The following is a 25,594-nucleotide window of genomic DNA, read 5'->3' as shown; positions in this document are numbered from 1 at the left end:
TACTTCAGGGGCACTTGCACATTAATTAGTCGTTTCATAATATTTATGAAGCATTCAAGAATATTCTAGATAATGTGTGGCAGTAGGAGAAGAAGAAGATAGGGACTCTTGAGGTATTTGCAAAATATTAAAGATGCAGAATACGCTAACAACAGCTAATATTTACATAACACTTAGAGGATTTCAAATTGCTTTCATAAACGGTATCACATATTCTCATGCAAATGCATCAGTGCCCTTTACCAGAAAGGAGTTCAGTGAACACTGACAGATACATCTAGAAGCAGGTAGGAAATAAATCTGATCACTGACTTTACCTCTGTGGCAGACAATCGCTTATCTCCATTATCACTTCCAACTCCCGAATCAGAATCCTTCTTGCTGGGATGGATGTCATCAATATTGAATTCATTTAGAAAAAATTAAAATCACAAAGTTCACACCAGGATATATCAGTTTATATTCTAATAATGACTTGGTTATACAAATTATTATTATTATTATCATCATAAAGCAACAAATCAGTTCAGTATTAAAGAATATTAAGACAGGGGCCTAATGAAAATCAGACACTTTTACTGTCTAAATACAGTACAAGATAAATTCTTTATGTTCACGGTTTCATGGATTTACACTCTAACCAACTGGCCTGCTCTTAGATGTCAGGTTGTTTCTTTAAAACAGTTACCAATTTTCTTATTCTATTGATTCTAGCATGTAAAAAAAGCAATAAGCCACATAATTGCCTTTACCTCTTATGTGATGAAATGGGATTACTTTTAATAATTCTGTAAATTTTTATCCAGTGATTAAATACATTTGATAGGATCTTTACAAGAAAAATAATGGATACATATTTTAAGCATTATATAAAAGTAACATTAGGGTAGTCTGAAATTTTAAGTTACCTCACTTAGCAAAAAGTGAAGGAAAAGATTTCTGCAGTGAAGAATTCTCAAAAAGGACTTACATTTCTGTAAGTGTGTTTGGGTGGGAGTTTTGTTTTCTGGAAGCTCAAGGCTTGATTTATGCCATAAAAAGCCTAAGGATTTGTGAAAGGATTCTAGCACTTCCATTCAAAACAGGAAGTGGCAAAAACTACACACCCTGTATTTTTAAGAGACAATTAAAAAATAAAGCCTGCAGTATTTCTTAACAATGTTCTGGAGACATATTCAAAATTAATAATTGTAATAAAGGTGTATCTGAGTTTGATATAGTTGTTCTAAGGAAAAAAATCCCCATACTTATATTATAGATCTTATTTATATGAGTATATACACATGTACTCAGGAAGGATTGATTATTGATTGATTAATTATTATTGATTAGGAGATGGTAGATGCTCAAAATGTTCTCTACAGCATCAATTTTCTCTTTCTTATTTTAATAATTTCTCAAACTCCAAGTTAAAAATTTGAATTGGTTGAGTGAGCAAACAGATTTTTGTAGTTAGTCACCTGGAGGGTCTTGGCCTATGCAAATTCTAAACAGGGGCTTAGAGTGAAGGCATTGACTCACCTGTCTTCCACGTGCTGATGTAAATGTGGCCTCTCCATGGTGTGGAGATAAAGGGAGTCAGTTGTCTTAATCTGGCATGCTTGTATGCTCAGATACTTAAATATGTGCACTTTGCCCTTCGTGCAAATCTGTGAAGAAATTAATAATATATATTTATTTTTCAATGACAAAATGTGAATACCAGATCCTGACTCTGTGTATATCAAGTCTCACAATTTCATTTTTAGTAACACCCTAACATTGCACACTAAATTTGACCTCTCCAAAACATACAATGGGAATCATTCCCTCCACATTCTCCATTAAATAGAAAATCACGCTCAAGCAATTTCTAATTTTTCTTTTTTTTTTTGAGACAGAGTCTCGCTCTTTTGCCCAGGCTAGAGTGCTGTGGCATCAGCCTAGCTCACAGCAACCTCAAACTCCTGGGCTCAAGCAATTCTTCTGCCTCTGCCTCCCGAGTAGCTGGGACTACAGGCATGCACCACCTTGCCCGGCTAATTTTATATATATATATTTCAGTTATCTGGCTAACTTCTTTCTATTTTTTTAGTAGAGATGGGGTCTCGCTCTTGCTCAGGCTGGTCTTGAACTCCTGAGCTCAAATGATCCTCCTGCCTCAGCCTCCCAGAGTGCTAGGATTATAGGCATGAGCCACCGTGCCTGGCCCAGTTTCTAATTTTTCTTGACTTAAACTACAAAATTCTAACAGAAATGTATTCAAGTATAAATATGGTGTAAAAAGCATAAAAGTCAGGTAACTGACCCTGTAACATTCCAATCACAAAAGATGGCTTGAAAATTATAGGAATTTTCAAGCCCATAAGAAAGCAATTGAGAGCTTAAAAATAATTGTAGATTTAAGAAGTTGTTAAATTATTTTAAAAAAGAAAAACTTTAAAATATCTACATGGTTAATCATCTGAAAGCACATATACTTCATTTTGTTCTCATACAGTTGATATATTTGATCTTGAGCCCTATCTCTAAATAATCAACAATCACATTTTAAGATGTTTAAACTCCATTTTCTAGCTAACATTCAAATAAGAAATACATTACTCCTTTTATAAGCCATATACCCCATGAGAAAGCTTCCCAAAAAATGAGAAATAGGCTGGGTGCGGTGGTCCACGCCTGTAGACCCAGCACCTTGGGAGGCTGAGGCAGAAGGATCACTTGAGGCCAGGAGTTTGAGACCAGCCTGGGCAACACAGTGAGACCCCATTTCTACAAAACAATAAAAAAATTAGCCAGCCATGGTAGTGCATGCCTGTAGCCCCAGCTGCTCCGGGAGGCCAAGGCAGGAGGATCATCTGAGCGCAGGACGCCAAGACCAGCCTGGGAAACATAGCGAGACCCCCGTCTCTACAAGAAATAAAAAAAAGTAGCTAGGCAGGGTGGCATGGGCCTGTAGTATGTGCTCAGGGAGGCTGAGGTGGGAGGATAGCTTGAGAGGAGTTTGCAGAGAGCTATGATTGTGCCACTGCACTCCAGCCTGGGCAGTGGAACAAGACCCTGTCTCCACAAAAAAAAAAAAAAAGAGAGAGAGAGAGAAAGAAATAATTAAACATATAATCTGGGGTAGGTGTGATCAGAATAGTGGCCAAATGCTGGTAAATGGACTTGATGCAGCAGAAGGCAATTTACTGTGGTCAGATTCAGGTTGCATTTTCTGAAAGACTGTGGCTGCTAGTGATCATGTCTAATACCATCTTAACTCAGCAGAGAATCAAAAAAGCAGTCCTCAGGAGAGCTGCTTAAGTGCTACTGAGAGCGTATCCCACGGGTACTGGCTTTGCTGCCAGACCCCTCACCTGTGCTGGAGGAGACTGCAGAGGGTTATTCTCGAGCAGTAACACTTGCAGCTGCTTCATCTCTCTGAAACAAATGGGAATCACCAGCACTTTGTTGCAGGAAAAGTCAAACTTTACCAAGGGAAGATCTACCAATTCTAAAACAACAGAAAAAAGAAAGAAACGAAAAAACCTTAGAAAGCAGCAAGATTAAAAGGCTGCCTGAAAACGTTCAAAAATTAATTTTCTACTTATCAGGAAGAATATCATTTAGCATAACCAAAATCAAATCGTACATTAGGTATACATGGTATGTGTATATAACATTTTACTAAAGGGGGAAAATCTTTCATGGGGAGCCCTCAAATTTTAAACTGTTGTTCATTCTGGTAAGAGTTGGAAATACTTGACATTTACAATATCTATTGTTTAAAAAGCCTTTTATTCCAGCAAAAGAATCACCTAAGCCACATCACACAGAACATGTTTATGTTTTAACTTCAAACTGGTTCCCAGGAGCACTTGCTAGCACATGAATAATATGCTAATTATAGAATATTCTTATCTACTCAATGTATTTGAACTGGCATTATCCCAGAACTAGTTACAATAAATATGTCCATGATTTTTTTCAATTGCACTTAAAAAAATGTTACCTAATTCAGAGTTTTCTGACGGGCCCTGTAATTCTGGTTTGATGACGCTTGATTCTACTGCTTTTAAAAAGTCTTCTGTAGCTCCACTAACAAGACAGAACATTATATTTAGCTTAAAATCCCCACCCAGTGGCACAGTAAACACTCAGTAATTTCAAGCATTCAAACCAACATTGGCAGCTGCTAGCTACAAAGTCGAATATATTCCATAGAGCAGAGAGAGGCCGCACCATGCCAGACACCCAGGGTGACGCTGGCAAGCCACTGAGACGTCTGTCTGAGGCTATGGAGGGTTCATTTCAGAATGAGGCCTCAGAATTTTTTGTTATGAGATCTGTTAAGGGATGAAATATGGTTTTGAAATACTCAAGCAGTTCCAAAGGGAAGAAGGGCAAGAATGAGATCAAGAAGAGGAACTGAAGGCAGTGTTCTGGGGTAAGAATTCACACTATTTCTCCTCCCCTCCACACTGCCCTAGAGTTTCACTTCACTCAGCTACACTACTGCAAATGACACCGAGAAAGATTCTCCTAGTGACCAGTATCTCTTCTCGGAATTCAAGGCACTCGGGGGAGGTGAGGGACTTTCCTTCTTTATTACTTATCGGATTACTTTGTCTTAAGGAAAGAAGTAATGGGACTGCAATTCTTTCTAGCCTAGAGGACGGTGGAATCATGAAAGTGAAAGGCTAAGGAAAAGTGAGATCCCCTTTCACCTCACTGTTTGCTTCTGAAACAGCTAAGCATTAGGGGATTCCATGCTAAGAGGAATACTTCCTTGTTGCATCCCCCAGGGACACTAAAGTGTCTCCGACACGGTTAACTTTACTCACTAAACTTAGGTTGGCGAATCAGTGGCAGAATTTAACATGACTCTGGATCGTCAACAATTCGTTGACACTTAAAAAATGAAGATTTCAAAGTAAGACTAGAGGGCTTAGTCCATGGAAGACACAGCAGGCAGGAACTTACACGTAAATAAAATATGGAATGATTTTATAATGACTATTTCCCTTCCTTTTAGTTCCAGTTTGGAACATAATTGCCATTGTAATTTAGAAAAACAAGAACTGTACAGTTTTACAACAATAAAATGAGGGAGAAAGTGACAATCCTGCAACATCATCCCAGGAAAGGTCCAAAGAAATGAAGCAGAAAAAGGGAGTGAGAAAAAAATTAATAAATAAGAACAAATCTCACTTCTCTCTCCCCACTGCAAAGACAGGCAATGAATGGCTGTTTTAATTTTCTGTTCGTACTGGTCCCAGAAAGAATAAAATATGGTCTCTTCATTGCAGTTGTTGTACTAAACCATCACAAAACTGATAGGGGTAACTAGGCCACAAACTTTTTTTTTCCCCTCCTCAAATTGAAAATATATGAGGAGGGGTATCGAAAGAGGAAAAATATGTAAGTCAACCTGGAAAGTCTTTAAATTCACTGCCTGAAAGCATTATCCATGCTCTTTTGTCAATAGCGTTCTCCAGAGTGAAGAAAAAAAAAATTGATATTCAGGAAATTATATTATTATTATTATTTTTTTAGAGACAGCGTCTCACTCCATCACCGAGGCTGGAGTGCAGTGGCACAATCATAGCTCACTGCAACCCCAAACTCCTGGGCTCAAGTAATCCTCTTGCCTCAGCCTACTGCTTGGACCACAGGTACACACCACCATGCCTGGCTCCCTTTTCTCCTTTTTGTAGAGACAGGGTCTCCTACATTGTCAGGCTGGTCTTGAACTGCTAGCCTCAAGCAATCATCCCCTTGCCTAAGCTGGGATCATAGGCGTGAGCCACCACCACACCCAGCCCTCAGGAAATTGGAAAATTATTTAAAAAAAAAAAAAAAGATTTTCCAGTAAACTAAAATTTTAACTTTGAGTGTATTTTAAAATATCAAAACTGAGAAAACATAATTATAGAAAGTATAGCAATTTGTAACTGATCTTTTAAGGGAAAGGAATGCTTTCAAGGTAAGAGAATAAGGAGTGGTGAGAGAAACAAAAACCTAGATTTTGCAGGTGCACTTTCCATGTTTCTAAACTATTAAGGCAACTGCACAACGATTAAATTAATTTTTCCTTTTGAAAACGAGAGTTCAACCATCTGTGATGTTTTCATAATGATCAACATGGGAGCTTAGATTTAAATAAAATTTTCTTTAGCGCATAAAAGGTTATATGCATGTAAATTTGATTTTAAGAGTTTTCCCTTTGTACTTGCTTAAATTAAGAAAAACATTCAAAAAATGTTTCATACATTCAAAAAATGGGATTGCGTAAGGACAAAATGAAAAATCAATATTTTTATACTAAGTCATCTCAAGTAATAAACTAAAAAAATCTTATGCTGAGATAATTTCTACTTCTGTAAAATGCTAGTCAGCATGAGAAAGGTGAAAGATGGTAGGCAGACACTTGCACCTTCCATCTGTAATGGACACCACATTTTATAAAGTTCTTTCCCTTTCCTGAGCTCCATTTTCTTGCCTGAAATAAGGAAGCATTTCAAGGCAAAGATCTAGATGTGGGGACAGGACAGTAAAAATCACGCAGCTCTCAAACTGCTGCAGTAATGTCAGAGAACCAAATGCTGACTGGTTCCAAATATTTGCTTTTGTTTGGGGCATGTTTTTAAATATATATTTGAAAGTAGGTATGTCTAGAGTTCCTTAAACCAAAAGAAGGGAAATCAATGTGATCTTGAAAAGAGTATGTTGTGAGGAGCATTCAGAGTTCCAAGGCTCATCAATCCATTCCTGATCCAGGTCCAAAGCCAAATACAAAATTCAGACCCACTATCCCCTACAAGGCACCTTTCAAGCTCCTGATCGTAAAAAATTTCTGAGTAAATGTATCTTTTTCCTTGAGCCCCAACACACTGTATCAGAGGGACATCCTGTAGAAGCCCACCACTGCCAGGGCACAGCACGGCGTCTGAGGGATCTGGCATTCGTGCTGGGCGGCAGGGGAGCCAGGTCCCAATGCTGAGCCTCTGAAGCCATCGTCGGTGAAATTCACCAAAAACTACCAGGGGCATTAGTCCAGGCATCACTCCAACTCTCACCTGAAGAACAGATTCGAGATACTGGGGGTTCTAACCAGGGCTAGAAATCCTGACAGCCAGGATCTGTAGGACCAAGCATGTCCCCTAAACGGCTGGCTTCGTGTTGCAGAACATCACACACCCATACCAAAAACAATTCACATTGCCCCCTGTTATGGGCTGGCTTGTGGCCTCCACAATTCATATGTTGAAGCCCTAACCCCCGAACCTCAGAATCGGACTGTATTCGCAGATAGGGTGAGTAAAGGGGTAATTATGGTAAAATGAGGTGATTAGGGCACACCCCAATCCACTGGTGTCCTTGTAAGAAGGGGAGATTAGGAAAGACACACACAGAGGGAGGATGATGTAATGACACAGGAGGGAAAGATGGCCAAGGAGAGAGGACCCAACCCTGCTCACATCTTGATTTCGGACTTCCAGCCTCCAAAAGTGTGAGAAAATAAACTTCTGTTATTTAAGCCATCCCATCTGGAGTTCCGTCACAGCAGCCCTAGCAAACTAAAACCCCCACGCCACCCCTATGCCCGCAGAGCATCAGACAGGCGAATGATCTTGATGCTGTAGCACTTGACTACAATTCCAACGTGAGTATCACTATTCCGTTATCTGAAAGTGAAATTCAAATCATAATTATTAGTAATAAGCATACACGCAACATCTACTCTCTTCCCAAAAGTACACCAAAACAATAATCAAAGTCTCCAGTTTGCTTCATTTTTTTCCCTCTTTCTTCTTTACCTTGTGGTAAAACTTTAAGGTAATTTCTTCTGACGTTCAGTTCTCGTAGAGATCTCAACTGACCTATCTGCTGGGGCAGTGCGGTGATCTCGTTGCAGCTGACATCCTGCATCAAAAGCAGAGAGAGCAACAATAAACGTCTTTTTCCAGGAAGTCAAGCATTTCATGTGACATCTCCTTAAGGAATTTAAATATCTGGATAACTACACAGGTACACTCTTATGCTGGTCTCCAGGTCCCTAGCATTAAGGCTCAGCACAGATAAGAAAAAGAAAAAGAAGGTTCAAGGCTTTAAACACCCTCAGAGGAGAGAAGAAGGGAGAAAAGAAAAGATGTTAGTAGCATTTGGTAGCTGCTTAGCCAGCCTCTGGCCTGACACTTTCACCTGCTGCGATTTTATTTAATTCTCACAACAAACCCATAAGGCAATATCACTAGCCTAATATTCACAGATCAGAAAATTGAGGCTCAGAAAAGTTTAGCCAGTCACCCAAAGCATGTAAGTGCCAGAGTTAACACAGGGCTATCCCACAGTGACTCTAAACAGAAAAGAAAGATGACAATGCATCGTATCTTGCCAAACTATCACATTTTACAGTGAAAATCTATAACTATTAATGCACTGTTTGGATGCACTATTTATTTAAAATGGACTTCTTACCGTAGGGCTAGAAACCTTGTAGCTGACCACCTTTCCACACATTTTATAGGCAAGACTATGAAATGAGATTTTTGTCTCCTTTGCTTTAGACGGCAAATACTCCATTAATCCTTGATTAGAATCGCCTCTTGATGCATCCAACATGGAGGCCTTGACATTTATACTCTTCTACATCCTCATTATCTCCCCTAATCCCACTCTTCCTCTTGGCTCTGGGAGTTGTGCTCTGCTCTCCAGCTACCCCCTGTAGTCCAGACCTGCACTCCTCTCAGTCAGCTGGGCACTACGGTGGTCTCCTGCCTGGTTTCCATACATCAGTCTCCTCCTCGGATCCATCCTTCGCAGAGCTGCCAGAGTGCACATTTCATTATGTTGTCACCAGCTTATACACTTGTAGGGGATCTTCGGCAACTACAGAATAAAGTCCAAACTTGGAAGTAAGACCCAGTATCTATGATGAGGGCTGCTGGTTTCTCCACCACCATTGCTCTGAATATCCTTCCTTGTATCCCACACTCCAGCCATGTTACTGCTTCTTGCAATTCTCAGTGTGTGCCAAGCTGTTTTCACAGTCCCCAAACTTGTTCAGGCTCTCCCTACCAGATGTGCCAAGATTGTCTGTCTCTTGTCCCACCTACTCATCTTTAAGCCTTAGCCACCTCTTTAAAACCTTTCCCAAGGCTTCTCTCTGCCACTCTGATCCCACACCCGGGGACAATGACCACTCTTCTTCCTTTGTGATGCTACCGATAGTGGGATACTATAATTCTTTTGCTCACATGTTTGCCTTCTGCTTTAAGCCTGTCAGCTTCTAGGTGCAAGGGACTATATCTTATTCACTCTATCCTTCTGGTGCCTCATGGAGCACCAGGTATAAACTAAAGGCTCAATAAATGCTGGGTGAAACTTGTATAATCCACTTGTGGTGATACCCCATAACACTGTGGCTCCCTCTCATGGCAGGGACCCCAGGATACCCCAATATGCACACTAAACCCTGTGCAGGTCCCACTTGGTATCACAGAACCAAAGGTAATTATTTGGGCTATGAAAGAGCGCAGTGAGGTCAAGTCCTTAGATAGCCCACTTCACTTCTGAACCTGCAAAAACTTCCCCCTTTACACCTTAGAAGGCAGCAAAGCCGGTTTCAGACATCTGTCTGTTTCACTTTCACGCAGATGAGATGAACCTGTCACCCACCTATCCCCCGAAACCCCCAGGCTCCAGTTAGACCAGGGCTATACACAACACAGTGGGTCCCTGCTCTCCAGCCTCGTCTCATCTCACTCCCCAGGTGACCGGCCAACCTCTCATGGTCATGAGGGTACTCAGTGGATGTCACTTGATGAAGGGAACAACATTGCTGCTGCTAAAAGGGAACGAAGCTGCAATCTATAAGCCCGAGTGCACAGAGTGTAGTCCCCCCACCAAGCTTCTCTGCACAGCTGTCTGACGGGGCAGTGGGGTGATACGGCTGAGAGTGCTGGGTGTTCTGTGGCATCACCCTCAAGCTGCCGTTGGCTGCATCCCTCCTGGCCCAGAAAAATCACACACAATTTTAAGAAAAAACATCCCTGGTGTTTAAAACAAAAACAAAATAAAAAACTTCACAAGCACATCTGCAGAAACAAGAAGGTCTCAGGAAGTAATTACAGAATTAGGAGGTCCAGAGATTTGTTCAGTCACTCTCGGCCCCTTGCTGATTTGGTAAATTGCTCCGTCTTTCTGAATATATTTCCACATACGAGAAGTGAATGGTGAAATGCCATCTTTTCCCAATTACAATGGCATCTGGTCAGTCACAGAAGCCAAGAACCAAATCCTTTCAATGAAAGCTTTATCTTTCTTTGCCTTAACTAAGTTACAAATAAACAAGAGGTACCATTCCGTTCTATGGAAAAAGAGTCCTCAAACCGATACACAGGTGAGCCCTAGAAATACATGAAATCAAGCCATCCTATGGGACTTACGACCACGTGGTGTTGTTGATGGATGGAGAGGGTGTTGTGGGGAAGAATTCGTGGGAATTATTTTCCATCGATAGAGAAAATTTCTGTCATTGACATCTAAAATAAGTTTTTGTAAGTCTTGTGAGTGACAGCACGAGAAACACTCTTTTGCAGATCATGGAAATCACAGATTTTCAATGTGAAACTGACAATTTTCAGAACTTTTAAGGACATAATGTTTAAGAAAAATCTTTATTTTAAAAAATAAGGGTGGAGGGAGAAGGAAGCAGAAAGATAATTGATATATTTAGGCAGCATACTATTCACAGCATGAAATCTGCTGATATGAAACTAAGCCTTGGTCCATATTTTAGTGACTAATATTCACCTTAGTCTTTGCTGGTCATGCCTGTGTTCTCCATGAAATCAAGGTACGCTGTTTCTCTGAATATACGGTAATTATTTCCTAGATATATTTCTAACTAAATGGCTTTATCAAAGAAAACCAACTCCCCTCAGCTATATTTACTTATTACCAGTAGGAAAAATGGTTACCTAATTTACTTTAAAAAAAACTTCACATAATGATATACAAGTTTTTCTTTTGACTTACAGGACATCTGTAGACAATTAGAAACACAAAATCCAATTGTCCATTCACATTTTCAAGGGTATATAGTGAAGGTCAAATTATTCTAATAGCACTCAGCACTGCTGTCAGTTACTTCCTGTCCTGACAAAATAATTGGGGGGGCGGGGAGTGGAGGGCAATTATTGCCCAGGCAGATCTATCACATAAACAAGATAGAGACTTTTCACTATTGTATAATTAAATAGTGTAGAAAACAGTGAAAAATTCTATTCCCCACAAGTCACTGAACCTTGCCAAATTTTAAAGAAGCTATGAATTTCATCACAAAAATAAAGCCCCGTGGGCAATTATGTCTTAATGAGCTGGGGGATGAGGAGAAAGAAAGAGGAGATAATAGTCTAGGTGTTTGGGGATAAGATATTTCAGTTCTGAAAATATAAAAGCAATATGCCCAGAGTGGCCTTGTTCTCTAGAACACTTCTGTCCAAATCTAGCCTAAGATAAAGTATGAATTTTTGGAGTTACTTAAAGAAGATATAATTCAGGAAAATAAATATATAAAATAACACTAATGCCTCACACTTCTGCAATTAGTCAGAATTTATTGGGTCATAAATTTACAGATTCAGTTACTTATTAGAATAGTCAAATAAATCCCTCCTGAATTTTCTATTAGCCCTAAGCCATGTCTTAGAGAATAATTATTCCAAACTTCAGTGAAATCAAATTCCCATATATTTAGTGTTATAATATTACAAACATACAGGTAGATTAAAAAGAATCATTATGAGCATCTGTCATAAATATTTACTGAGTTTATTCTTTTCAACATAGAAATGGATCTAATTATAATAATATAACTATTCAAGCTTAAGTTTTTTATGGACAAAGCAGTCCAACTTTGTCATTTAGATAAAAAACTTAATGGAGAATTTGGACTATGACTTAAAATATACTTATTTTCCACTGGTTTAACCAAAAGCCACAAGAAAAACTTTGGAAATTAAGATTCTCTTTTCATCAAACTAAAAGAAGTCTCTAGTGTTAAATGCATGTTGGAGATTAATACATTTTTGTTACTAAGTACTAGCTGCTAATTAACTTTCAGAATGCAAAAATGACAAGGATTTAAAATACCAGAATAAATTCAAGGATTATTAAACTAGGTAATGCTCACTTTTGGAAAAAAAAATTTTTTTTTTAAGGAGTGATAGCTAATGAAAACCAACATAAATACTGAATGCAGATGATCTTGGTTAAAGAAGAGGTCCAGTGAGACTGGGCCACACTGTGGAATTGCAGGTGGTATTCTCACAAGCAACCTTTCTCTGACACTCAGGTTTTCACTAGTGTGGCGATACTATTGCTTAAGTCATATTTTTGTGATAAATCTAGCTATTTACTTATTTGAAGAAAATGCAAACGTTCCGACAGGAAATGCAAGCTATTAACACTAGCGTCCCATCATGTAACCATGATGCCCTTTTGTGGAAATCCCTTTTGTATGACTCACGGTGTAACTTGGGTAAATGTTATGTACTCTCTGTGTCTCTATCGAAAGAAGAGTTGAGGATTAAATAATTCTACTTTTCTTCCAACATCAGGAAAATTCATTTACTACATAGAAATAATGAAATGACTTTTGTTGAAACACAGATACATAACAAACTTAGTAATAACATCAATTTTGTTTTCTGAGCAATAAAAAAAAATCTCAATGCCTGTGGTCAGACTTTCTTTTTTAAAAAGAAAACTCAGTATGTTCATTTAAACTTGAAACTTTTTCAAGCAACCTCTGGTATAATAAATTATTACCTCTCACACCAGTGTCTCTTTCCAGTGTAGGACTCCACTTCATACCCCTCCTACGCCCACAAACACATGCCCTACCCTGCTGCTCTTCCCAAGAAAGGCAGAAATGGAAACAACAGAACAGATCTGAGGGAGCCCAGTTGTCCCAGAGAAACCAGAGAGGTCAGGAGGCAACTCCAGGGACCAAGACTGGATGAATGACTATGGCGGCCAGGCGAATTTATGTCCCCACTATACCTACCTCAGAGATCACATAAAAATAATGAAGAAGGGATTTTCCTCAGAAGCTGTTCGATACATCATGTGTCTATAATCAGTCCTTGAATTCAAACTCTCCACACAACCAAACATTTCATGAAAAGAGAATAAAAGATAGTGTATCTCGTTAAAGCCAAGAAATGTACCTTCCAACCAGTTATTACTTGAGCCACTGATTGTAAAAGCAGGTTTCTAAATCAGTGATACTGTGCTCTCTTACGTGAGAGTAAGAGCTAGAAGACACGATTTTCACATACTGCATGAGTCGGGGAGGACAGAATTGAGAAAAACCAAACAAGACAGCCCATCTCTGAACCTCACCATGTCGCATGTACAGGGGACCAAAGAGAAAACTCGTAGATCTTTGGCAAGTGCTCCATAAAAGGCTCTCAGTTTATTGTGTTCTAACTTAGTGTGTCTGTCTGCGCAGTTGCCTGTTAATTATAATATGTGGCATTATACAGCAGCTCTTACCAAATAAACCTCATTTTCCGGCATGATTTCACAGCAAGAGAACCATGTTTTCAAAATGTTAACAAGGTTTTAATGAGTAAAATAAGGTTTGGTCAACACAAGAGAACTCTACAGACCCCCTGCCTGCCTGCTGGTCCCACGGAAACAAAACAGGGAGAGAGACATTGCCCACTTGTACCCAACTCTTTTTTGTAACATTCTCCTGTTCACTTTCAGCTGTTCATGGCGGGCCACAACTTTCAAGGCAAAACCAGTTGAACCAGGGAACACCAAAGAAAGAAATCAGGGTCCCTGTCCATGAGAGGCTTACAGCCCAGGTAAGGAGACAGTGGCTGCATTGTGGTGTGGCCTTTGATCAGAAAAACCTGGTTTGACTCCAGCTCCACCACTTTGTAGCCTCATGGCTTTGCATAAGTAATTCCAAAACTGAAACTTGTCTGTAAAATGTAAACATGACACCTACCTTGCTGGGTAACTCTCAAGATTATAGGAAATAATACATGCCACGTACCTAGCAGAGAGCCTGGTATACAGTAGGTGCTAGGTAAATGTAAGTGCTTTACCACTTCCCCCATAGAAAGCACAAGCAGATGGACTTACAAAGCAACAGACAATGCATGCGGCTACAGTTGTAAGGTGACAGGGGGTACAGAAGTCATTCAGAGTGGCCACGGAGGTTGGAAAGTTCTAGATCATTCGCATCAGAAATGAACCTGCAGGGCCAGTTCCATAGAGTTAAGATTCTGTAAGTTCTCCTACACCTGCAACAATGTGGAAATACAACCTGGCCACTCTTGTTGACTCAAGAAAAGGATGTCTCAGTAGTACTTCTTAGTGGCTTCTTCAGGGGAGGAGGAACAACCACTTTTTGATACTCCCTGCACAGTCTCAAATGGCTGGACACGCCAATGACTGAATGGAAATGCTTTTTGTTTTAAGATTCTTAGACAATTGTGATATATTTAAAAAAGTAAGATATTGTTTTCCAACTCCAATTCCTTTTAAAAATGAGAAAGGACAACTGCTTTCTTGTAGATAGCTAAGCTGTTTTTGTTTTTTGTTTTTTAAGTGAATGTTGAATCTGAAATGTTCATTCACCCTTGGAAGAAAAGAGAGTTTTACAACTGAATTTAAAATACCCTGAGTCTGGCCAGACACGGTGGCTCACGCCATGTAATCCTAACACTCTGGAGGCCGAGGCGGGAGGATTGCTTGAGCAAGAGCAAGACCTGTCACTACTAAAAATAGAAAAATTGGCCGGGCGCGGTGGCCCATGCCTGTAGTCCCAGCTACTCAGGAGATTGAGGAAGGAGGATCACTTAAGCCCAGGAGTTTGAGGTTGCAGTGAGCTACTGATGATGCCACTGCACTCTACCCAGCACGACAGAATCAGACTGTTTCAAAAAAAAAAGGGAAAGAAAAAGATACCCTGAGTCTGATGTAAAAAATTTAAAAATATTTCTTCCAAAATAGTTAACAAACAGTGCTTAGACCTAACAAGGTTTTATCAGCACTGACACACTCAGGTCTTCAGGTCTTCTGAATGCCTGCGGAGCTCCCAAATATTTCAACAAGTTTGCTACGATGAGACTACAAAACAGAAGCCTTCTACCCTAATTCTAGAATTACTTTAGGCTCTCCAGGGAATTTTTTTTTTCTCCAATTGATAGCTAAAAATAATCTGGTATGGTCACCTATAGTTAACACTACTATTTTAAGCAAAAAGATATGAAAGATAAGTAAGAATGGATGGAAAGTAATCTTTTTTTAGTCTGTGACCTTAAGCAAGGCCAGTCACTCCCTGTGGTTAAACAATAACAACTTAATAAATTTTCACCAACTTCATAAATAAATGCTTTTCACAAAGATCATGTTTGCTCATACACATGGGGCAGCAGTGTCTGGGGGAATGGCCACTAGCCACACGGGGCCACTGAGCACCAGAAATGTGGCCAGTCCAATCTGTCCTGTGCTGTCAGAGTAAAATACACACCGAATTTTGAAGATTTAGTAAGAAAAAAAGAATGTAAACTATCTCATTAATATTTTTTATATTGTATACATGTTGAAGTAGTAATATTTTGGCTATTTGGGGTTAAAGAGGATGGAGCATAGTGGCTCATGCCTATTATCCCAGCACTTTGGGAGGCCAAGGCTCCAAGGCTGGAGAATCGCTTGAGGCCAGGAGTTCAAGACCAGTCTGGACAACACAGTGAGACCTTGTCTCTACAAAAAACTTAGCCAGGTATGGTAGCGCATGCCTGTAGTCCCAGCTACTAGGGAAGCTGAGGCAGGCAGATCCCTTGAACCCAGAAGTTCAAGGCTGCACTGAGCTATGATCATGCCACTGCATTCCAGCCTGGGTGAAAGAGTGAATTGCTGTCTAAATATATGTGTGAGTGTGTGTGTGTGTGTGCATGCACGTGCATGCATATAAATATATAATTTTACTTGCTTCTTTTTATTTTTATAAATGTGGCTACCAGTACATTTAAAATCATGTTTGCTGCTTACATTCTATTGCCACTGGACAGTGCTGGGTGAGGGTGTTTCAGCTTAGGTTACAACTTAGCTACACCGGGTTGACCTTCCATACATTGCTCACTGTCTCTCTGCCTTGAATTTCTTCATTTGTAAGATGTCAACAGCTTGGGCTAGATGCCTTTTATAATAACCCATGGCTTGAACATTCTAGGACTTGAGGGTTCAATGGCTATTGCTGGTGGAGAAAAGACACTAGGATCAGGTGCTGTAAGTGGCATGACAGTGCCGTAACTAGCATGCAGGGCTGTCCTCACTAGAGCTGGGCCCAGGACAGGGTGCCTAAGAAAAGCCTGGGGCCCCCTGAGAGCCACCCAGCAGCTCGTGTGTCCCAGACCTGGAGACAGCACTGTTTACACACGCCAGCCCTGCAGCTGACGAAGGGTATTTGAGGAAAGCCCTGCTCTAGTATGGGGCTGGCTTCCGGGCTCAGCACACATGCCTCCTGCTAACAGATGAGCTGGTCCACAGCTCTAGAGCACAGCTGGTAGATGGCACGTGGTGTCACTTAAGCCCAGGGTTCATGGGACAGAAACACAAATCAGCTGCCAAAAGGTTCCAGAAGACTGACCTTACCAGTGTGCCATCCATCGGCACAGGAACCGAGAAACAGGGGTAGGGGGAGTGGGGAACCAACTTGTCAACTTTGTTCACAATTGCTAAAATGTGGAAGCCACCAAGATGTCCTTCAGTATGTGAGTGGCCAAACAAATGCTGGTACATCCAGACAAAGGAATACTATTCAGCACTAAAGAAAAATGAGCTATCAAGCCATGAGAAGACATGAAGGAACCTTAAATGTGTATTATAATACTAAGTGAAAGAAGTTGCATGATTCCAACTATATGACATTCTGGAAAAGGCAAAACCATGGGGACAGTAAAAAGATCAGTGGTTGCAGTGGGTTGGGGGAGATGAATAGGCAGAGCCAGGGGGGTTTAGGGCAGTGAAATCTCTCTGTGTGATATCACAGTGGTGGATTTACCCAAGCCCGCAGAATGTACACCACCAAGAGCAAAACATACTGTAAACTGTGGACTTTGGATGACAATGATGTGTCACATGCCATCACTGCAGTGCCAGGTGGTCCCAAAGCACCAGCCATGCAAGACAAAACTTAATGGTCGATGATGTTCTAGACTGGAATCTACTGGAAGACAGGAACTGTGCCTTTTCCATCATTTTAGTCCCACTGAGGCCTGAGCTTGACACAAGGTCAGTACAGCATAAATATTAACACTTGCTTGCAGAATAAATTATGACTACCACGTTTTAGCCTCTTTATTCACCCTTGTTAGCTCACGGGAAACCTACAAGGGATTCAGTCTTTCCCAGTTTAGAAACAAGGTAAGTAATTAACCTAGTAGTGAAAGACTGAAATAGAACAGTCATGTCAGCCTCAGGCGCACATTTATAATGGATCTGTGTCCGTCTATAACTTGTTCTTCTTTTCTATCCCCGGGGACATAGTCACATTTTAAAGTTACATCGATTTGGGACAATGGTTTCTATAATCTTTACAGAATCAGAGCACTCTGTTCCTTTTGTCTTCTGATTTAATTATACGCCTTCATGAAGTGTGGCCTACTAACTTATTTGTAGATTACTTTGCCAGTTTAGCCACAATTTTTCATAAATTTATATGCAATCTGAAAAAAATATCTAACTACAGTGTGATAACCTGAATACTTCAGGAATGAACCTCAGGAGCTGTAAACTTCAGGAAGCCTGTAAATTTCAGGAACTGTGTCTGTCACAGCAAAGGCAAGGCTGTTCCTCTCCCCACTTAATGTCTTTATCATACACTGCGGTCAAACCAATCAGTCTCCTCCTTGTCCAACCATAGCAAAAAGTCTTTCTGAATACCTTCACAGGCTATGATCAGTCAACCAACGAAAAAGAGCATCTTAAAAATCGTAACATACCAACTCCATTAACTGTTTGAGCTGACCTATCTCTTCTGGTAATGATCCAAGTTTGTTGTTACTTGCGATTAAGACTTTGAGAGGCAGACCACACAGGCAGGCGGGCAGGGCGGACAGCTGATTTCGACTGCAAAGACAATACAATAAGAACACACGTAAACAGAAAGGCCACTTTGTACTGTCTGTGAGCATGTTTTTAACAAGAAAGGAAAAATGGAGTGATCTGAGAAGACATTTTACAAATACGAAAAACCCGATACATTTTCTATATGCAGAATAACGCAAATTACAAGTGTGTAAGAAATCAAAAATATATTTTAATTTAAAAAAAGGCATGGGCAGTCCTGAGGGGCACAGTTTTCCCCGATAGAAGAAATGCCATCAACCTCCTTGGAGAGGCTGAGCCCTCGGCCTGCCAGGAGGCAGCGGGACAACACATCCTGCACCAGCAACAGCAACAGGAAGCTGGTGCCAACTGTCCCTTCCTGACAATGCCTGCAGAACATCAGCGAGGACCAAAGCAACGAGAACCACGAAGGTGTCCTTTCGTTCATGTTAGCAGTGGTGGGGAAGATGATTTTGCTGCAATTCAAAAATGACCCGGGCCGATTTCCAACATTTTGACTCAGCTTCCTTTTGTTAAAAAAAAGAGTTGCTACAGTTAAAGTCTGCTTTGGTATCTGCATGAGAGCCACTTAAAAGTAAAAAAGGTAAAGCTGGTCTTTTGGCAAGGAGAAACTGTAGCCCGGAAGAGGTTTAGTTCTAAAGAGCAGCCCAAAAATTCTTGAGTTGCACCTCTGCTCTGCGTGAAGAGCAGATGTCTCTCAACTGTCTATCATCAATGCCTAGTTTTCTGAAAGACAGAAAAATATTAGATAAATGCAATCTATGAATCATGCATATGTATACGTCAGTCATCTATTTCAACCTCCTCCCCCACAAAAAGCCCTTTTTTTCCTGCTACCAAGTAAAGAGACAGATGGTTTTCAGTTTCCCTGACTTTTATTCTCTGCCACCCTGGTGATGAAGCCAACGACCACACAGTGAAACATTTAAAAATCTGTGTGTCATTTATTTCAACTATTTGAAATTTCTGTGTGTTTGTGAACATGCATTAATTTTCAGAAGTCGTGTTCCTGTGTATTTATAGGCACATGTATTAACTGTATCTGTGTATGCAAGGGAGAGAGACAGACAGATTGGAAACACTGCAAAATATCAGTGGTTGTTTTGGGATATAAGTACAATGAGTGTTTTTTTTAAATATTTTAAAATATTTTTTTAATATTTTCCAAAAATTCCTAAAAGTGCTTTTATAATCAGGAAAGAAATGTCATTATAAAATGATAAACCTGATCTGGTTGCTTGTCACATAGGTGCTCTATTTGTGAAAATTTATTGAGACATATACTTACGATCTGTGTGCTATTCTGTATATATGTTATGTTTCAATTAAAAGTTTTATTTTCCCCTCCACCCCCAGATGAGGGGCAGGAATGTGGTTAAGCAAAGGGCATCTCTAACTGATGGGCTCAGAAAAGGCAGGTGCTGTGCTGTGGAAGGAACCTTTCTCATCTGGGCACTCCCCCTGGCGACCCCTTGCTACCTCTCCTGCTCCAGGCCGCAAGGCCCAGGTAACTGGGCAAAAAGAGAGACAGTCATAGCTGCTCATCATTGCCCAGATCCACAAAGAAAGCTATTTCCAGAAAGAGGCAGCAAAAGAAGAGCTTTCTCTAAGAAGGTCTAGCAGAGGGAGGAGACTGAGAGCCCTCCTGGGGGGTCCCTGGCACAGGAAGGACCAGCTGTCTCTTCACTTCCCCTGGTTAGGAGGACAGAGAGAATAAGGGCAATGGGCCCGCACTGGCACTCTCCCAGAGTCTCTGGGGGCAGGGGGCAGCTGGGGCTGCCAGCCTGTCTTTCTGTCCTCTCACATCCCTGCCACTGCCCTCTCGCCTGCAGGGGCCCAGTGGGGCTCTTTTGGCTGGAGGAAGGGTCTTCCTGGTGCCCTGCTGGGAGGACTTTCTTCAAGCTCCAAAAAAGGCTCCTTAGAAGACACTACCTCCGGAACAGAGAACTCAGTTTATTAAAAGGTGGCAAGTAAATAAATTTGAAATGTAATTCGTGGTTATAAAATACTTATTAATATGCAATTGCATAACGTGAGGATTGGCAAATAAAAATGTTAACAGGACAATTTTATTATTTTGAAGCCATACTTAAACTTCCTTTTGAAGAGAGGATAATAAGAAGAAAGATTAGTATATTCAAGAAATGTCTACACTCCTATTTTCAGCAGAATTAACCACCACAGGTTGAGATCTTTCCTATGTTTCTTTGCTTGGAAACTCAAGAGTTAAAACTGTTCCCAGTCTCACTACTTTGATGCAGGCATCTGACCAGATTTGCAGATATAGAATTGGGAGAGTCATTTATCATACTATTTTCAGCAATGCCAAGAAGGCTCTGCTCACTCAGATGCATGAGTATTTGAGATTACACGGGCTTACTCTCACTGGAAGTCTTCCAGGGTGGGTACTAGTTTAAAATAAAATAAAATTTAAGCTTATGAAAGCATTCCTGTCTCTTTGATGGGAATGAATGATTTTTACACTAAAAGCTGCTGACTGAATAGCCTATCTCCTATTTATGCCACATACATTCCTTGTTTACACTGTAGTTATCATCTGTAGACTTACAATGATGCCACGATGCCAAGAATTTAGTCATAATGCAGCATGCCACAGACCTGGGGCACGTTTTGTTTCTTCTACTTCGTCCATCTGCTCCCTCAGCCTCTACTTCATATATTTTATCACAGGATGTTCCTGTATTACTTGTAATTTCCCCAATAGAAAAAGGAAATACACATGCATACAAAAACCCATTAGCTCTCCAGCAAATATTTAGACAGGAGAGGAGAAGCTGTATTCCCTTTAATCCTCGACCCACTAAAGACCACAGCAGCAGCCTTAGCTTTTTGAAACCACTCATCTGGCAGCAATTTTTCTCAAGCAAATAAGCACCTCAGGCCACAATCCACTATCATACCCCTGTTGGGCTCCTGCAGCCTCGCCGGTGCTATAAACAGGGTCTTTGCAGAAAGGATGTTTAAAAATATGGCCATAGAGTATCTGATAAGGTAATGGCCAACATTTATTTTCAAACCTAGTCTGTGAGCCACATCTAAAAGTAAAATTTAATTTGTTTTTCTTTTTCTTTTCTTTTTTTGGCTCACTCATTACAAAAAAAGTAAATCTGTGGGAGAAAAGGGCTACTCATGTAGAAGTAGAAATTACAGATGCAGTCATGGTGGCCTGAGCCTTCTTGCTGTCTCCAGAGCTGAGCCTGCCCCCACCCCCATCTCGTGCCACTGTCCCTGCCCACAGCAGCAGGGAGGCAGTGGGCTTTGACCACGCTTACTGCGAATGCTTCCTCTTTGCTTTTCTCAGGTGAAAGACTCCCTGCTAGATTTATTTGTCTATTTCCTCATTTCAAGAGGAAATAAGGCAGCTCAACAAAATTGAAACATTTTTGGTAGCCTAAATTTGCAGGATAAATGTCTCTTGGCTTTAAGTACCAGTAGCCCTCAATTCTTAAATTAAGGAACTCACGAGCCAAGTCACTTCTTATGGTTTTACTTTGACAGAGTCTTATTTTAATGTATTTTGACTATGGCACTTATTAATGTCCATATTTTGAGAATCAATGCTAGTATCTGATATTGTTTCTTACTGGTTTATCAAAAGGTTATTTTCTTGAAAATATGTGATTATAAAGACAAGCTATATTTTCATATGTGATTTTATTATTAGGAAATAATACTTACATTTTTTAATTCTACTGGAATATACCTCTATATTTTTAGTGTATGGATTCACTTAATAATGGAACATAGAAAATTATTTTCCCTTAGAAAATAATCTATAGAAAAATTCTTACAACATTTCCCTACTCAATTGGCTATTTGGTGTGTCACCAGTTATGAAATTAGAAGACCTAGGTTCAAATCCCATCTTTGCCGAAGATTATCTCTATGACTGTAGGTAAGTCATTGAATCTCTGGTTTTGTCAGCTATAAAACTGAGATAATAAGACCTACCTACCATGAGGTTATAGAAGCAAGAGTGCTTCGTCTAATGCTGCATCCATATATAAAGATTAAACCATAACCAACTGCTAATGTGGCAAAGCAGTGGGGAGTTGACCAAAAAGAGTATATGTGTGCTCAGCCTGATTTTACAGTCATGTGTTGCTTAAGACATGGATATATTCTGAGAAATGTGTCATTAGGCTCTTCTATCATTGTGGGAACATCAGAGTGTACTTAGACAAGCCTGATGACATGACCTGCTACCTGCCTAGGCTATATGGTATAGCCTGTTGCTCCCAGGCTACAAACTTGCACAGTACATTACTGTACTGAATACTGCAGGCAACTGTAACACAGGGGGACTGATTTGTGTACCTAAACATATCTAAACACAGAAAAGGTAATCTGTTGCACTACAACATTACCACTGCTACAACATCACTAGGCGACAGGGATTTTTCAGCTCTATTATAATCTCATGGGCCCACCATCATATGCAGTCCAGCATTGACTGAATCATCGTTATGCAGTGTATGACTGTATTTATCAATTTACTGTATTTCTTAATTGCTAAAATTTCAGCCATTTTAAAAATATGGCTTGATGTTTCTTTCACTCATTGAAAACATCTACCAATTAAAAATAAAGATGATAGCTCAGAGACATGCTGGGGAGAACCAGGCTGGGCTACAAAATTTCAGGCCAAAGCAAACCAAGTACCTATTTCCAGTCTGGATAACCAAGACTAGAACATACAATCCTACGAGTGATCTTTTCTTTCCCATCTTCTCTAATTCCAGGATGCCACCATTTCTCTAGGAAAACATGAATACCCAGGGGCCACCATCTCTAGTTACTACTTGGTTTTCAAACAGTAACAGAAATAATGATGTGAAACCATTAACTATCAAAATATTATTTAAAAACATGCCACAGGCCTGAATTTAAAGGGCCACGTAGAAAGCAGGGAAGGTTTCATGGTGTGGACACCCCAGGCTCACCCGAGACTGGGTTTCAGTGTATGTCTCAGTGAGGGAAAGGACTGAGCAAGTATCTGGTGTATCTGGTGGTTATTGTTACTGCTTGAATATTTTTGTCATGCTTGGCACTCGACCTACAGTAAACAGCAGTTTTTTTTTTTTTTTTTTTACTTTAGTCAAGTAAGTTTCCTTTTCATGGGATGCCTCACCCAATTTTGTTTTTATGTTGTTTTATGCCTACATTGTTTGCCTCTCATTACAGGCAGAGCAATTTTTTTTTCTGTTTTGCATATGACACCTGACTGTTAATTGTCTTCATACACACAGGGCAGTGAACAATATCCATAGAGAACCATTTCCTGTTTCCTGCTTGTCCCATTCTGAAAAATCCACTGTGGCAAAGTATCTCGCCCTCCTTTCCCCTAATGACTGAGTCCTTCCCCCTCATCACCAGCCCTCCCCCGGCATTCCTACCATCATTACTCCTCTGAGACAATTACCAACAGCAGCAACAAAAGCCCAACTTTGAGTTGCCTGGTGGTTATTTTGGTCGACTTTAATTTTATGCTCTAAAGCAAAAATCAAATAGAGACTATCTTTCCGCTCAACTGAACAACTAAAAAATAATATTTTATGTGAATTTTTTAAGACAGAAATTTAATTAAGACTAGGTGTATGCATCAAATCTAGCAGCCTAAGTTTACATCTAACTGTGAGAGCGATTATGCTAACTACAACTTGAGTAGCACAGTCATTTGAAAACGTAACATGTTTCAAAACTAGAAACCCCAAAATCATCATTTCACTTGAATCTTGAACCAGTTCTTGTTAGCTATACCAATCAGTTTCATATTCCACACACACAAAAGCCATGTTTTGAGAAAGTGACGAATTAACTTTAGAAAAGAAATTGTAAGAAAAAGAAGAAGGAAAAATGAGTGTCTAAGCAACTCAGCATTCAGGCAGATTTCTGCAACAGCTATTTCACTGTGCATTTTCACTGTGCATACCTGCACCATATTTGGGCTACTGCAACTGAACTGGTTTCCCACAATAACAGCCTATCAGTCTCCTCTTGAGTATAAATAAACCATTCTTAAAATATTCCACTTTTTTTACACCCCTAACGGTCAGCAACCACTGCTACCAATGTCTATAGTTAGATTTCAAAGGGCAGTTAGTTGATAACTAGCTTCATCTCGATTGTTTTCTCTCCTTTCTGCTAGGAAATTTCTTTAATTCCAAAAGCACAAAGCCTATGTTGTGCTTTAAAAACTATTACTTTAAATTTCCTTTATTTTAAAATAGATCTGAATGCTCAAAATCAAAGGAGCTTTGGATGTTCAAAAAGAACTCAATATCCAATATCAGCAAAAACTTGTCAAACATCTTTGGAGGCCACAATATACATGTGGGGTTTTAAGTATTAAGATTATAGCAGACTAAAGCCCTATGTTTTAAAAAAAATACCACTACGCAGAATATTGCTGCTGGCATATAGGAAAACATCTCTAAATGACTAGGAAAGATGTACTGGCACCAGAGATAATTCTCCCGCTTATTGGAGCTATATTCCAGTTTCTTGTTATCCAGAAGGTACTCCTACCTTCCTTTTCCATGTCATTCCAATAAAGCCAAGAAAATACATATTTTTTTACTTTAACATTTTAAAGAAGGGATACTGATACCGACTTAAGTGAGCACAGGCTTTACCCAAGGACATTGAGTTAATAAAAAATATTCAGACTAAAAATTAAGATACTTGAATATTATTGTTTACCATTTGAAGACGTATGTGCCTCTCCATCTATTTCTAGGAATTTTTGAATGTGTAATGCAGATGAACACGCATGAATATTAGTCTGTGTACGTCCTCTTTTTCTGACTCATCCTTCCAAGGAAATGAGTCTTCAGAGAGCTTCTATTGAGCAACTTGACAACCACTAAAAACTGGATTCTTCTTAACGACTTTAATATTTTTACACACTAACAGCATCTCTCTCTACCAACCATACTACAAAACCCACTTACTTTACTCAAATACTAGATCTTTCGCCGCTATGTTTCTTAACCCATATTGCAATTTGTACGATGACAAGCATGCCACAAAACTTGATTCAACGATTCAACAAACTTTTCTTGGGTAGTTATTATATAGAAAGCACTGTGTGGCACTCAGACAAATATTCTATCATTTATATTCACAACAATCCTGTAATGTACGTATTAATACCCTCCACTTTTCAGACACAAAAACTGACATTCAGAGAATTTAAATCACTTGCTCCAAGCTACGTGGCTAGTGAGTGGCTCTGTGCTCAGGTTTGAAACCACGGGGGTCAGGCTTCAGATCAAAGTCTGTGGTCTTCCCGCTACACAACATAGCCTCTTCCCATTTACTCTGGAATAAGAAGTGAAGCTAAGCCAGGAAAACTGTAGAAGGAGGGTATGGAATTCTAAAACAGCAGGAGCATAAACAGGAACAGGGATCCAAGATATGCTAACTTGGAAAAGAAAAAAAACTGGCTTAA

At 39.9% G+C, this 25,594-nt stretch overlaps 1 protein-coding gene across 2 annotated transcripts in view; it reads right to left on the bottom strand.

Moving 5' to 3' along the window:
• Positions 1-25,594, bottom strand: part of LRCH1 (leucine rich repeats and calponin homology domain containing 1) — a 167,100-nt gene that overhangs the window by 53,862 nt on the left and 87,644 nt on the right. For both annotated transcript variants that reach the window (XM_045567279.1, XM_045567280.1), the window contains exons 3-7: positions 17,994-18,120; positions 7,782-7,887; positions 3,339-3,475; positions 1,522-1,649; positions 318-381 (exon numbers count right to left, since the gene is read on the bottom strand). In XM_045567279.1, coding sequence (XP_045423235.1) covers positions 318-381; positions 1,522-1,649; positions 3,339-3,475; positions 7,782-7,887; positions 17,994-18,120 — 562 coding nt within the window. The remainder of the gene's footprint in view (positions 1-317; positions 382-1,521; positions 1,650-3,338; positions 3,476-7,781; positions 7,888-17,993; positions 18,121-25,594) is intronic.

Source organism: Lemur catta, chromosome 13 (genome assembly GCF_020740605.2).
Source record: "Lemur catta isolate mLemCat1 chromosome 13, mLemCat1.pri, whole genome shotgun sequence".
In the NCBI taxonomy this organism is placed as follows: domain Eukaryota; kingdom Metazoa; phylum Chordata; class Mammalia; order Primates; family Lemuridae; genus Lemur; species Lemur catta.
The sequence above is the reverse complement of the archived record's forward strand: the minus strand, read 5'-3'. Positions and strand labels throughout refer to the sequence as shown.